This window comes from Hypomesus transpacificus, chromosome 19 (genome assembly GCF_021917145.1).
Source record: "Hypomesus transpacificus isolate Combined female chromosome 19, fHypTra1, whole genome shotgun sequence".
NCBI classification, from domain to species: domain Eukaryota; kingdom Metazoa; phylum Chordata; class Actinopteri; order Osmeriformes; family Osmeridae; genus Hypomesus; species Hypomesus transpacificus.
Genome location: NC_061078.1, coordinates 14,464,758 through 14,480,276, shown reverse-complemented (window position 1 = coordinate 14,480,276; position 15,519 = coordinate 14,464,758). Strand labels below are relative to the sequence as shown.

Here is a 15,519-nt window from a genome sequence, read left to right as displayed (position 1 = left end):
TACGATTGATAAACTAAATAATGCTAAAAGAGCACGGAGAAAACGTTCCCGGCTTGTTTTTGTGGATATGCCCACAAATAAAATGAAAATGGCATCCCACTATTATTGGGCATCAACGTTTTATGTTAAATAAAAACAGTATAGAGGACTAGGTTACTATTAATCGTTTTTTGATAATGACATGAACTAAAGGCAGTTTTCTACTTCAATGTTTATTCATGTCTAAATTGTCATCTGACAGTACCACAAACCTTTTCTTTAAATAGATTCAGGGTCAAACCGCATATCACCCTTTATAACCTTCACACACAAGGCCATCAGATGACATAGCCTTTGAGTGGAACTGCGATAACACGCGATTTCCTACAGTCTGCTGAAAATGATCTCTCCTGTGGTGATAATTCCCTGTTAGCATTCACCCCCAACGTCTCAATAAACATTTGAGTATTCAAGCTGTCTTGAAGTAGCATACGTCTCAACAAATTACCGGAATTACACAGATATTAACACCTCGATAGGGAAGTTGTGAAGGTAGCCTCGGTAAAGACAGTTGTGGCTGTGGGCTATTAGCATTTCAAGGTATTAAGGCCTAACTATTTTGGTAGCTTGCCTGAATTCTAATGTCAACAGGCACGCGGATTGTCTGTCCTGTAAATGTTTAATCAATTTCAACATTTAAGACAGGCTACTTATTTTCTTTAACCTATAGGCTAGTCTCATGTCATAAGTCTCCTTTCAACCAGATCCCGACAGGAGAGGTATCGCGTCTTAATTAGGCTACAGTTCAATTGGCTTCCTCACCAAAGCATTTTATTTTCTGACGGAGAAACCTGCACCTTTCCAAAGACCAATGATAGGCCTATGTAAGAATTAATGTGAGACAAAAAACATATATTGAAAAGATGATTGTTTCAAAATCTTCAATCAATCATTACAATTTTGATACATGTTGATATGAATAGTTCACATCAGCTATAGCGTCCAATTAGCCTACTTTAAACCAATTTAACGTCATAGTCCAAAAGAATAAAAAATGGACGAAGATAGTTGGATAATTTAAATTCACCCTCGGGGGTGCTTTCTCTCCATCACCACGTGTTTCTTTTTTTTCACAGCATGGGCCACACTCTAAGTGTCTGTTTCACATCAAAAGACGACGTCTCTGACAATGTGACATTGATGTATGCATCCAACATATCTCTCATCTTCTACCTGTCCCCTCTCCGTTTCAAAATCCACACCTAAAGGAAGATTAAACAAACTACCGTGGAACCGTGACAGTCCAAATCACAGCTATTATGACAGTCATTGAGCTCCCTCTGTTGGACAAGTACGCGCACCCGTTTTTATTGTCCGTTTTACTCAAATCGCCAGGGCATCTTGTTAAAGTGTTCGTAAAGCTATTGGTGTGTATGTGTGTGTGTGTGTGTTTGTGGAATCGGTTCCAAGTTCGGCCCCATACGCTATTGCGAGGTGGTGGATATAGTACAGGCACTTTGAAATATCGTGTGGCATGCTGGCAAACATTTTTATTTCAAATGATGGCCCCAGGTCACGACTTGGAAGCGGAAGCTGTCACACATATGCCCCAACGTAAGTAAAATTGATGACCAAAACGTGACCCAAATTTGTTTTGCCATAAGTGCCCTATCTGATTCATTGAACTGGTCTAATGACCCATCATTATAGCGTTAACGCAATACACTCAGAAGAGGGCAGTGGTTGACTGTCTGTTTTTATGAAAGCAGCTATGAAACACAGATACAGGTAGGGACATGATCAGATAAAAACACGCAAAGGAGGTACTGTTTTCCTTTCAAAAAGATTTATAAAGAAAACCAATTAAGAAATACAATTATTTGATTTAAAATTCTGGATAAAAAAGCGTGTTAAAAAGAGCGTGGGAATTTGGCTCAATGGTCCTGGATTCACCCCTGACCCATCCTGCTTTCCCCTTCTGCACGCAACACACTAATATGGGTGTGTTATGTTTTCATGTTTTAGCATACTATGTTTTCACAATTTATTTATCCAAGAAACAAAAACAACTTTTACAGAGGAAATAAAGCAACGTGTGCCTCATAGCACATTTACATTTAGTCATTTAGCAGACGCTCTTATCCAGAGCGACTTACAGTAAGTACAGGGACATTCTCCCCGGGGCAAGTAGGGTGAAGTGCCTTGCCCAAGGACACAACGTCATGTGTACTGGCCGGGAATCGAGATTACTAGCCCGATGCTCTACCCGCTCAGCCACCTGAATCCCTATTAAGTATCCTCCTTATTAAGTTTAATTAAACAAACGAACTAATAAAACGAAATAATCAATAGGCTAACTAAACGAATCAAACTATCAAATCACGTTTTCGTTCGTTCAGTTATGGTGGCCTATTGCAATAAAGTTATAACAAACAAAATGTACAAATGAAAGATTTTCCGAATTCTCCAGAACATTCGACAAAAAAGAACATACTGTGACTGTGTCAAAGCCATCGATTCATAGAGTAGCCTATACCAATTGGAAGTGATAATTAGCAACATTGTTGAAGGAAGCGAATAGATTAACGTGCCATGCCAGGGCGCACATGATAGAAGCGCCCAGTGGGAGGGAGGAGGGGTGAGTCTATATCTTAATCTTCTAGAGACACGCTCACACTCGTCAACTGTCTGTACTGACAAGAGTAAGACATCAGATAACTGCACAAATATGGAAGAAGAAAGCAAGAGAAAATTAAAGGAGCGATGCGCCCTGAGGCAGGATATCATCAAAGAGTTCTTGGCGGAGTTTTTGGGAATATTTGTATTAATAGTAAGTATCTGTGCACTTGCTTCCATCATCTGGCTTTCACTTAATAGCTAGCCTAAAGCTTCAGCATGATAATAAGATGTCAAAAAGAGCCCCAGGGAGTTGATCCGACATAATTGATATGTTTTTATAAATATGTTTTGCTGCTGAGGAAAAAATCCAGACTGAAATTAGCATCCTCTTTGATGTGCTCATCCATAATTCTGCCATATAAAGTGATTGGGTGATAATTTAGACGTTTTGAGACTAAATTGACAAGTGAGTGATATGAAATATAAATTGGTAGCTTGTCATTTTCTTTTGAAATAAACAGCACATTAAATACAACACACCTATTAACATGTCCATTGCATATAATGTGGGATCTTACTGTGTCTGTAATATTTAATATGCATAGAATATATGAACACACACATATGTTCAGTACTAGGTTTCTTAGTTAGCTCATGTGTAGTTCATTGGGACGTCCATCAATTGGTCAATGGTAATTTCTTTACTCTCACAATGTCTGTTTAATGCCTTCATATTAGAGAAAATAGATAAAGTGTACACAAGATGTGAATTGACCAACATATTCTTAAAGACAACGAGAGACCACCATGACCACATTTTCAATTCAGGTCACGAGTCAATATTACAAACACACATTTTATTTGTATTTATTTGTCTTGTTAGGGCCATGCTGTTGGCCATGCTGATTATCCGAAGGCAGCTCCTTTCCCTAGTCTGTCCTCTGCACTCCACCTGTCACCTGGGAAGGTTCACCTCTGTGACTGAGTGGCCCAGCTCAAGTCTGCAGCAGCTCAGTCTCATCACAAGCTTATAGGGGCTCTGTGGTCTGTGGCTCCACATTAATGCACTAATCCTGTCTCCACAACAGATTCAGCTATTTTTGGATGGTCGCCCTTCTTTGAACACTTTGGTTTTAATTGATTTGTGTTGTTACCCTGAAAATGGATGATTCATTGTTTTCCATCAGAAAATGGGGCAACCTCTCTGGAATTCCTACAAGGGACGGGGAGGACCTATTGATCTAAAATGCTTCCTAATTAGAAGGAACAGGCCAGTCTAACTATGGGCATAATTAAGCATTTCAAAACAAGGAGTCTTTCTTCTTCCAGCCAATGTGTTTTTGCCTCTGTGTCCCTGTCCGTATCTGTCTGTCTGTGTGTCTGACTGTGTGTGTCTTTTTCTGCTTGTATTTGTCTGCCTGCATGTGTGTGCCTGCATTTGTCTGTGTGTCTGTGTGTGTCTGAGTGTATTTGTCTGTGTGTGTGTGTTTATATTCCTGTGTCTGTTGTGTTGTGTCCCAGCTCTTCGGGTGTGGCTCAGTGGCCCAGACGGTGCTCAGTAAGGGGGCTCTGGGAGAGCCCCTCACCATCCACATCGGCTTCACTCTGGGCGTGATGATGGCTGTCTACGTTGCTGGGGGAGTGTCAGGTAAATAACACACTTCAAGAACAGATTGATTCAGGCTCAAATTGCACAACTAGAATAATAAAAACGAGTTTAAGTGGCGTGGGTACATTCGGGGGACAACCTTAAAAACCTTTGTGTAAATGCTTCCATATGCTACTCCCCTATGTTCACAACGTATTGAGAGGATACAGCCTTCTGTGAGAGAGCTCTTTACTAATCATATCCTTTCCCACATATAAAACTATTCTACCTCACATCCTCCAAATGCCAATCTGAACTCTGGGTTGAACTTGATGTGGGGGAAATGTTGTATCATGTCTACTGACTGCAGAGGGAGTGGTGAGGTATTGGTACATACATCCTGCCTTTACAGGGTCACAACAATGCTGAGTTTGGTGTGTGAGTTACGTTTACATTGCATTTATCTTGTTTTGTATTTGTCATCAGTTTGTCGTCTTTCGGCCACAAATACACAGGGCACTAATATGGAACACATGTTTTCTATCCAACAGTTTCCAATCACAATCATGTGGGATATTGGATTTAAAAACATGAGCAGAACTCAAAGGTTATCCCTAGTTGTTTGCATGTGACGGCTTTGCTTTGCTGGGATGTTTGAACAATGGATGTCTGGCCCAGCCATGGACATTACAGATGGCAAATAACCAGTTCACTGTGGGCATTAGCTCCATGAGCGTTCACACTCACTGATTCCCAGAGATTGTATAAGAGTGCAATCACAAATCAATACTTCTTTCTCATCTCCTATTTGATGTCATCATACCGTAATGGATTGTAGAAATACAGATATGTTATTCTGCCATTCAGTACTACTATCCTATTTTACACTGTCGTTCAGTGATTAGCTGTACTCAATGCATGCATCAGTAGGTAGGAGCAAAGGAGGGGGTTGACAGGTTATAGATAAAACCATGTGCTACTGCTTGATTACACTTCTCTTCTGCCCGGCTGCTTCTCAGTGTCAGAGGCTTGAGGTGTGCAGTCTTGGTTTACAAGGCGGGAAGTGTGGTGTCCTAATGTCCAGCTCTGGCTTTATTAGGTAGCATTCCTCAGGGATTACAGCAAGGAGAGCCAGCTATGTTAGACAGAGGGACAGGGAGGAATCGCTTCTAAATGTCACCACTCCTTACGAGGGCTTGCTGAGCGAAAGTGAATAGCGCCTTTAAATCAGCAATCAAGGGTTTCATTATCCCACACACACGCCTTACGTAATGGGATGATAGATTGTCATTTAAAAAGCGGTGGTAATTTCCATCACATTTGGGGAAAAAAAGAGCCTTGCTCCGATTAGCTTTTAATGCCTACCCCTGGGGGATCGTTTGAATGCTGGCAAACAAGCTAATATGTGTGTTACGTGAGCCATATTGAATGGTCCCTCATCTTAGAAAAAAGTCACTGTTGGCAGAGTGTGAGCATATTCTTTGTATCAATTAGTTAAATAGCTGGAGAATCATCATGTCTTAGGTTTGGATACAATAATGAATGGGGAGAATACCTCAAGCAAGAGAGCTCTTTAATGGAGATACTAGAGAGAGTGTCTCTTCATCCCTCTTTGAAGAGTGTCTTTCCAGGCTTCCTGTAACTGGATCACAGTCAGTGTATATGCACCTCTTCTGGTTAGCTTGGTTAGTATATGAGCCAGAATGCTTTTGCTGCATGATTGGGCCATTCAGGCCTGGGGGTCGTGGGAAGCCTCCACACTGTTCTGCCACATCTCTGATGATGATCACAGGTATTGGACTAATGAGCTTTACTGGGGCATGGGTCTCTGGGGAGCTGGGGGGCAGGTGTGGGGGCGGCCCAGTTCTACAGCCTTCCAGGCTAGTAGGCAGGCCTCACGGACAAACACAAGGCTGGCTGTTTTCACTAGCGCCGTCCCAGGTTTTAATTGACAGTGGGAGCAAATTAACCCCCCGCGTGGTGAAGGTGTGGCACAGCCCGCGCCCCCCTGCAAACTTGAAGTTTACGAGCGTCTTAAGCAGATCTCCCCGACAGATTATGTCAGGCCCAATTCAGGCAGGCTGTTTCAGCCGTTTGTTGTGGCCAAGGATTTGGAGGGTAGCCGATACCCCCAGCAGTGTTGCCCCCCCCAACTGCTAGATCACAGCTCAGGGCTCAGAAGTGTTGATCCCTCCATTTAATTACAAACTATCTGGAATTAAACTGCTTTTATCAATAAGTGCAAACAACAACATCATGTTTGATGGATCTCTAGACTAGTCTTAACTTGTGTATACTGTAGACAATAAAGTATATACTTTAATGGACCGTAATGTGTATTTAGTGATTCTAAAGGGGGTCTTAAAAAACTTAGAACCTCACCTGAATGCGGAGAGGGTGAGTCTGTCCACAGGCCTTAACAACTGTCTCAGCAGACAGTACAACACCACCTGGAAACAACTGCAACACCTGACAAAGCTCTGTGAGACTAGATTCCCCGATGCAGAGATCTACATCCATATTATCAATTTCTCTGACAGACTAGATAAGGAACAACAGTCTCTACTCCGTTCATTCAACCAATTAATAGTAGACAAATGCAATTACCTACCTGAGTGGAGCTCAGGAGAGATCTGTATGTCTACCATAGGACACTACAACTTCTAGATCAATTTGGTTATAAGATTGAGTTTCCACAGGTGCCCTTTACTGAACCATCCACTTGGGGTCTGCATCTCACCCTATACAGACACTGATGAGGAAGGACCTGATGGAATTTAAGAAATGTAGGCCCAAGCCCTCTTCTAGGCCCAACTTCACCCCAGAACATCTTGGGGTCATTAAGGACTTGAGTAAGAATGGTAATCTTAATATTCAATCAGCCGATAAAGGGTCTCAAATGGTCCAATATCTGCTGGAAGCCAATAGACAACTAAATATTAATAAACATTATTCTTTGTTACCCCACTATATCCAGCCTGAGAATCAGGATAGAATCAGGGAGATGGTAAGGGAGTTATTTGACACCAACTTTATCACCAAAAAGCAGATGTTGGTCCTGATGTGCCTAGGCCTAGGCAGTTTTATTTATTGCCCAAGACCCACAAGGCTCCAGACAAGAGGACGGTTCCATCCCGGGTCCTATGTGGGCGTCCCATAGTCAAAGACGGTTCTGAGTCTCATAAAGTGGCAGAATTTGTTGATTATTATGGAGTCAGATGGCTAAGTGGTTAGGGAATTGGTTAGGTTACAATTCAAACCAAAATATCCCACTCCCTCCCTTCAAATCCACTCCCACAAAACGACAGTAATGCGCATTGAGTGCAGGGGCAGAGTGCGCAAAGGTCATGGAAATATTTGAGCAAGTTGTTATAAACGCTGAAAAGAATACTGCTGTTCAAGAAGCACTACACCCAAATGTGGTTAAGCAGAAGCGGAACACCCAAGGAATGTTCCTCTTTGTCTTAACCTCAATCCTCGCTTAAATATGCTGACCTTTATTGTTTTCTCTTTGCATTGCATGTATGAGGGGCAGGTGTCAAAAACTATTGCAAACAATGCATGAAACTTGAAATAAAAGGAAAGTCTTGTCTCCATCCTCCATCCATTGATTTCATAATACCGTCAAACCTTTAGATATATTGGTTGCTATCAAGACGTGAAGTTACTTTTGGCAAACAGGACAAAAAGTGCTTCTCAACAACATTGCCTACCCTGCCTTTAACTCACTGTACATAAACATAGACACTGCTTTGGGGCTCTGGTGGGTTAAACATGTTGCTTGTCCTAGGAGCCCATGTCAACCCTGCTGTCTCTCTGGCTATGGTGATCCTGGGTAAGCTGCCCATCAGGAAGTTCCCAGTCTATGTGGTGGCACAGTTTCTGGGAGCCTTCGCTGGATCCTGTGCAGTCTATGGGCTGTACTATGGTGAGTACTATAATTTTACTGTGGCTATACTATGGTGAGAACTATGGTGGGTACTGTGGTGAGTACTATGGTGAGTACTATAGTTATACTGTGGCTGTACTATGGTGAGTAGTATGGTGAGTACTATAGTTATACTATGGCTGTACTATGGTGAGTACTATGGTGAGTACTATAGTTATACTGTGGCTGTACTATGGTGAGTACTATGGTGAGTACTATAGTTATACTGTGGCTGTACTATGGTAAGTAGTATGGTGAGTACTATAATTTTACTGTGGCTATACTATGGTGAGAACTATGGTGGGTACTGTGGTGAGTACTATGGTGAGTACTATAGTTATACTGTGGCTGTACTATGGTGAGTAGTATGGTGAGTACTATAGTTATACTATGGCTGTACTATGGTGAGTACTATGGTGAGTACTATAGTTATACTGTGGCTGTACTATGGTGAGTACTATGGTGAGTACTATAGTTATACTGTGGCTGTACTATGGTAAGTAGTATGGTGAGTACTATAGTTATAATATGGCTGTACTATGGCTGTACTATGGTGAGTACTATGGTGAGTACTATAGTTATACTGTGGCTGTACTATAGTGAGTACTATGGTGAGTATTATAGTTATACTGCGGCTGTACTATGGCAGGGCTCTCAAGTGTCACACATTGAGCATGACAGTCACTCATTTCCGTCTTTTGTCACGCCCTCCCACCACACATTGTATTTCTCACGCTGAAAAAAAATATTTATAATATATTTAATATGCCGCAGCACCCAACCAGAATTCCTCTGGCCGCGCGTCTCCCCTGGAGTTCTTTGTAGAGCCTGCCACTTATCAGCCAATCAAAAAAAAGAAAGGGTCTATACAATAGCCAATCGGAAAATAGCACCATTGTATCTGGGTAAGATTTAATGCAACAACCAATGGAAAAAAAGCATATCCTGTAATTTCTTCAAGAGTGTATGGCTGCAGCCTGCAGCCTCCCGCCTCATGCCCTCCCGTCTAATGCCCTCCCGTCTCATGCCTCTACTTTTCAAAATAAAAGCTTGTCTGGTCTGCTATTTCTCCTTCCTACTTTGGTGTACGTGTTTTTTTTTTGCTAGACTACAAACTAAAATCCATTCTACGGCTGCAGCCTGGGAGGCCCGGTTGAGTTTAGGCGTCACAACGACGGTTGAGGTTAGGATTAGTTTAAGGCCAGGAGTCGTAGCAGAGGTTGAGGTTAAGGTTAGTCACAACCACGACGGTTGGGGGACAATGATGGTCGATACAGCACACCATGCATTTTGTCACCTGCGGTGTGTTATTCTTTTTAAAGACACTGATGTAGGAAAATCATAAAAAGAAACCATCAAAGTCTGCAACCACAAATTGCTCTAGGTAACGTTAGCCTATATTCGCTAACAAATGTCAACATAAAACGCTGATAATAATAATAACGCTGATGAGACGCGGGTAATGTCACTCTTGCCTGTCTGCAAAACTTGAGAGCCCTGCTATGGTGAGTACTATGGTGAGTATTGTGGTGAGTACTGTGGCCGTACTCTGGACGGTGAGTAGACTATGGTGAGTGGTACTTGGGGTTGTTGTCATCATTGCTGTCCCCGTTAGCAACAATATGACTAATCTATACACAGCCCTTTAGCTTGTGTGTTTTGTGTGCCATTCAGGGTGAAGCCAAGGTCATTGGGTGATTGGAAACTGTATTTACCGATCGAGATATTGTGAACACAAGAGACAATTGGAGTGCTTTTGCCAAACGCTTTATGTCTGTTCGACAGATGCTCTCATGGTCTACACAGATGGAGTTCTGTTAGTTACTGGGCCAAATGCTACAGCTAAAATATTTGCATCCTACCCTGCGCCACACCTCTCAGTCCTCAACGGATTCGTAGATCAGGTAAAAACACATGATGTACATCTTACATATATCCTACATATATATATATATGATATATATATATCATATATCCCATCCTATATCCCATCATGTTCTTCTCTGAATGAAATGTGCAAGCCAGAGAGTACTCAAGTTGTACTCCCCTCAAGTGGATTATGCCAGATAATGTGTAATAGTATAAGCGTTCATGCTTGAGCACACTTTTAGTGCAGTCATGCAAATGAACATCCCCAGTGAACATGTGTGTAGTTGGCAGCTATAGTATGGCTATATGTGGGCTATAAACAGACCATCTGTATGAAATACCCTAGCTGAACATAGCTGAACATGCCCAGTGTATGCATCTGTTAAAGAGCATCTCGTTCATGTTTGTGTGGTAAGAGGAGTTATTGGGTTCTCAATGGGGGAATTAGAGAAGTCATTAACGCCGTAATAGGTGTAAACATTTCCAGCTATCCTCGATGCATCTGGACCCCATTCGAAGATTAGTTGTAAAAGATACACGGTTCTGTTCCTATCGTCCAGCCATATGGTGACAGCTCCAAAGCTGCCTCATCTATCGTCTGAACGGCGAAAACTTATAATAAGCTTAGGCAAAAGAATCGAGGCCACAGGTCACCACAATGCTCAGAACTAAACCAAGATACTCTTGTTACTTCTATCTGACTTCCACTTGATATCCTTTCCAGCATCACAGCACACAATATAACTTAAATTCTCGATGTACATTATGTGTTTACGTGTTCAATGTATTTACATGGCAGTGAATCATGTCACATCATGCCACTTTTTTAACACAAGAGTGCTTATATCCCAGGTCATCGCAACAGGTGCCTTGATCCTGTGCATCCTAGCCATCACCGATGGGAAGAACATCGGTGCTCCCAAAGGGATGGAGCCCCTCTGCATCGGTCTGATCATCATGGCCATCGGAGTGTCCATGGGCCTGAACTGTGGCTACCCCATAAACCCTGCTCGTGACCTGGCCCCGAGACTGTTCACTGCCGTGGCTGGCTGGGGCATGGAAGTGTTCAGGTAGCTCCCCTATGAAACCCTCTCACACTGACACGGAAGGAGGACACCCGTCGTAATGACATCACAACAAGCTCGGCCTCAGATCTGTTGGGGGTGCGGGCACAGCTTCATCTACTGTAAGGCTGTGAAAGATTCATTACCCTTGTGAAAACGAGAAAGCGGGGGGGGGGGGGGGGGACAAGACGAGAGAGAGAGAAAATGAGAGGGGGAGGATGAGAGACGATGATGAGAGAGAGAATGTGTGTGACAGGAAAGCCCCACTCTAATCGTGCCTGCCTGCTGTCTAGTGGAGCTACAGGGCACATTATGCCTTAGGCCTTGGCTCCATCAGAGCAGCAGACACGAGTAAACCCACCAACGTGACCCGGCCTCCTTTCCTTCTCCTCCAGGAAGGGAAACTGGAACAGGAAGTCTGTTGCTCCAGCGCTGCTCTGCTGGCAATCTCCATCCATATTTCAACAACACTGTGTATTGCCTGCATTTTGGAAAAGGCTTTAAGCTGAGAGAGAGGAGGAGGATTCTGCTTGTATAAATATTCCATGCTTTGTAACTGAAAGGGCACGATTGTGGTCATTAACCAGACCCTGCCTTTCCATGCCATGCATGGAGGTTTGAATTATATTCAATATCTCTCTCTACCAACCGTAGGAAATACACACTATATGAGCATTGGATACATTCACCAAAGTGAGGTGTCCAGGGGAGGTGGCTAGGTTACATAAGAGACCAGGGTCACAGAACATGGGCTGTTATTAGGGGTGCTGCTCAGTAGAGGGTGTTCACAGAACCAACGGCTAAAGGTCAAATACAGTAATTGACTTGATTTCTTAAACACCACGCTCACCATAGCACAGCCCACCAGATGTTTCATGTAGGATTACATGCATAGATTTAAGATTATTACTCTCTAATGCACACAGTGTACCGTATATGTCAAAGCTGATTTAATGTGACCTTTAAAAAATATGGTTGAAGAAATATCTCCCAAGTCCCAGATCATATGTAACCATGATGTTTATGTAGAAATGTGCGGCGGACATTCGTGTGCTAAGAGAGAACAGAAAATGAAAGAAGAGAGCGTAGTCAGCTGGAACTGTCTGAGGTAAAAAGAAAAAAATATTTTCATTCCAATCTGGCTTGGTAGAAAGTGAAGGACAACAGTGGCTGGGTGCCATTTCCACTTGACCAAGTGTCTGTCCCTGCCTGCCTGTCTGGACAGATCTCATGGCCAAATCACCTTAATTTAGTCTCTAATCCACAAACTGCCTCCATCCTATCGTCTGGCTGCAGTCACTTCCTGGATGCTTAGCAGCTAAAGATGCCTATGCGTGTGGCTGCGTCAGCCGGCTAACTCCATTCAGACTTTATCACCTGGGTCTCTCCTGTCACTACTAGCAACAGGAGCTAATCCCCCCCCCACCCCCACCAGGGTCAGCGTTAGTCCTGAGGGGATAAGGTGTTTAGTAAGGAACATAAAGTGAACATAAAGACTCAAGCGGACTTTTGAAAGGTGATTCAGGGCTATGGTGAATCATTCTCTCTAATAACTGCTATCGACATGCCTTGCTAAACTTTAAAGCACAATTAGATGAACAAATATAGAATTGAGTGGACGGAGACGGAGATCCACATCATGCATAGAAACTGACCAGTAGACTAAAAAGGAGATTAAGAGGGAGAGAAAAGCTAGGGAGACGCCAAGATTACATCTTATCCAGGATGACGTCCTTTGTAAATAAACAAGCAGGACTTGGGCTGATCTCGTGCCCACGCACAATTTTCCACTATGTTGTTAATCCTCCCATGACTTCGTACTTAGGTGGACCGATGAAGCATGGCTTCGTACTTAGGTGGACAAATTAAACATCTAGAACGTAGAATTCAGTTTGACGATGTCAACCATATTTCCCAGAGTACCTTAGCTGATCCTGCATGCGTCCTGTGTGTCCACAGTGCTGGAGGCTGCTGGTGGTGGATTCCGGTGGCTGGGCCCATGGTGGGAGGCCTGGTAGGAGCTGCCATCTACTTCCTCTTCATAGAGCTGCACCACCCTGAGCCCGAGAAACAGGAGGAGAACAACGTCAAGGACAAATATGAGATGATCACCATGAGTTAAACAGGAGCGACAGGGCATCCTAACTCTCTTTACCCTCAGCAAGCAAAATGTCTGCCTCAATGAGAGTTTATTTTTTATTCTCAGTCCTAATTTAAAAAAGGTTTACCTTATACTCTCATAACAGTGTATATCTGGAGATTTATATCCCAAAAGTTTCTATGACAAAATTGTGAGACATTTTTGGTAGTACTTCACCTGAAGGGAGTGAAGTTTCAAAGCATTCATGGCACATTCATGAAATCACTCAATGTTCTAGGAAAACTATCACTCATTACAACATTTATATCAAAAATGAAATATGGGCTTCAACATGCATCATTAATGTTAGAAGCAGGGAAGTGAAAAACCTTTCACATACATTTTGAAAATTATTTTCATTTTGAATTCATGCCGAATGAATGTGCCATGCATGGAGGTGTGAATTATATTTCCACACATATGAAGATGTAAAGAATGCTTAGAAAATTGTCCTGTCACTTAAATTAATGTTTCTGTATGTTTGCCAAACAATCTACAGTACAAAAAATAAATCCCTGTGATCCTGTGATGAATAGGCTACAGTCCGAAATTAAATTCTAAATCTTTATCAAAGGGACCTGAGTTCCCCCAGTCTCAGTGCACTTCCACTGACACCATAAGATCAACACCTGACACGGACTACATTTTATTCTGTAAGGGTTAGGACTGTGTGCACTGATTTTAAAGTTCATGAGATTTGTGTGGAAAGTTTACCAAGTTTTTATCCAATTGTCTTATTTCCTAGCTGTCAGGCAGTCAGAAGTAGTAACGTAAGTTGTTGAGAAACTTAGAAAAAAAAGCCACAGCGATGTCAGGGATGGTACAGAGTAAGCGTGGATATTTTTAGTTGTTGGCTAGGTTACTGGTATGTTCTCTGGATTGTGTTCCCCTCTTATGCCTCACTTCATCCCTGCATTTGTCACAGTTGTGTGATTTCGCTCTGCCTGCGACACAGGACTTCATCCCTGCATGTGCACCAGAACACACACATCTCTGTGTCTTGCTCTCTAACGCTCAGTCTTGTTTCTCTTCTGTAGTTTTTATATTTCCACATAGAATGCAGAAAAATACAGCCTTAATCGGTGTGAAATGAGCCACACACTGGTCTGTTTGAAGTCTCTCTGAGCGTAGAGCTGTGTGTCGTGACAAGTGCTGCTTCTAAATTATTGTAATCTACTTTTGTTTCCTCTTATATAATGTTTGAGTTGTCTTGGAAAATGTCACATCACGCAAATTGTGTCAGAATGGCATGAAAAGCAGAAACGTTTAATAGCTAGCCACCCTGCATGAAACTATATACATGACATGATGATTCCACTGAGAGATTAGTTTACTCCAGCGATCCTAGGCCAAATAGGAAACTTTCTTTACAAATGACACTGTTTGATAGTAAGGGACGACACTTCCTTAATATTTTTCATTATTGATACATATTTTTACATGGTACAGCAAACTCCCAGATAGGGCTTTGTCAAGTAGCAATAACATTAGCTCATCTCTTGAACCTGGTGAAAGGGACTTTATGCAGCTAAGACTAATTAAAAAAGTTATTACATAATTTATAGTTTTACTACTAACTGTGATACCTATACCCTTAATTTGACAGACATCATTATATTAAATAATAAATCAGTGTGCAAAAATTCAATGTCCATAATTATAAGGAAATTGTGGAAACACTATTAATGAGATGATACTACCGACCCTGGTCATTGCATTGTGATCTTATTGTAACACACAACTGTACATTATGTGATCTTTACGTGGCTTACCTGTGAACCAGAAATATAATGCAGGCAGAAAAATAAAGCCTTTGAAGTATTAATTTGTATTCCCATTCAAATGCATCATCGTTTTTGTAGTGGTTTACTTTCCTATATGTCTAGTCCTAGCATTTGCAAAAATGTGTTTGTAGTTGTCTCTGAACTTTCACTGACACATGTATTTCTCTGATTCTACTTCTGCTAACACAATATTTTCCTTTTAAGTGCTAAACATACTTGTTTGTAAAAGTAATTTTGACATTTCTATACCGTACTTGTACTGTAGATTTTACAAAAATAAATACTTGTTGTGGATTTGCTGTTCTGTCATGGCTGCACGTTCTCTGTGGTGATTCAAGACAAGACAAAAACACTGCAGGCTCACATGCTAACATAGGACATATTGTTGTTAGCCAAGGGCAATAAATAACACCTATAAAACATTTCAGAAATAACTACCAGGAAATCGGTCACCATCACTACCTAAGTACACCATCTACTCAGTCAACCGGAGTGCAGAGGACTGAATAAAACATTTTAAAAGGAGACAATTGAAAAGGTTTATATAA

The 15,519-nt window shown here is 41.9% G+C and overlaps 1 protein-coding gene across 1 annotated transcript; it reads left to right on the top strand.

Moving 5' to 3' along the window:
* Window positions 1–2,655: 2,655 nt before the first annotated feature.
* aqp9b (aquaporin 9b) lies at window positions 2,656–15,265 on the top strand. The gene is made up of 6 exons (XM_047042541.1): window positions 2,656–2,809; window positions 4,120–4,246; window positions 7,977–8,114; window positions 9,900–10,018; window positions 10,836–11,053; window positions 13,007–15,265. The coding sequence occupies exons 1-6, from the start codon at window positions 2,708–2,710 to the stop codon at window positions 13,167–13,169; spliced, it is 867 nt and encodes a 288-aa protein (XP_046898497.1). The 5' UTR covers window positions 2,656–2,707; the 3' UTR covers window positions 13,170–15,265.
* The last annotated feature ends 254 nt before the right edge of the window (window positions 15,266–15,519 follow it).

What these genes read in the sequence shown, in the direction of transcription:
- aqp9b (XM_047042541.1), top strand. Translation starts at nt 2,708, where the DNA reads ATGGAAGAAGAAAGCAAGAGAAAATTAAAGGAGCGATGCGCCCTGAGG. An exon ending in TCAACGGATTCGTAGATCAG is followed by an intron (nt 10,019 to 10,835) that starts GTAAAAACACAT and finishes CTTATATCCCAG; the next exon opens with GTCATCGCAACAGGTGCCTT. An exon ending in TGGGGCATGGAAGTGTTCAG is followed by an intron (nt 11,054 to 13,006) that starts GTAGCTCCCCTA and finishes GTGTGTCCACAG; the next exon opens with TGCTGGAGGCTGCTGGTGGT.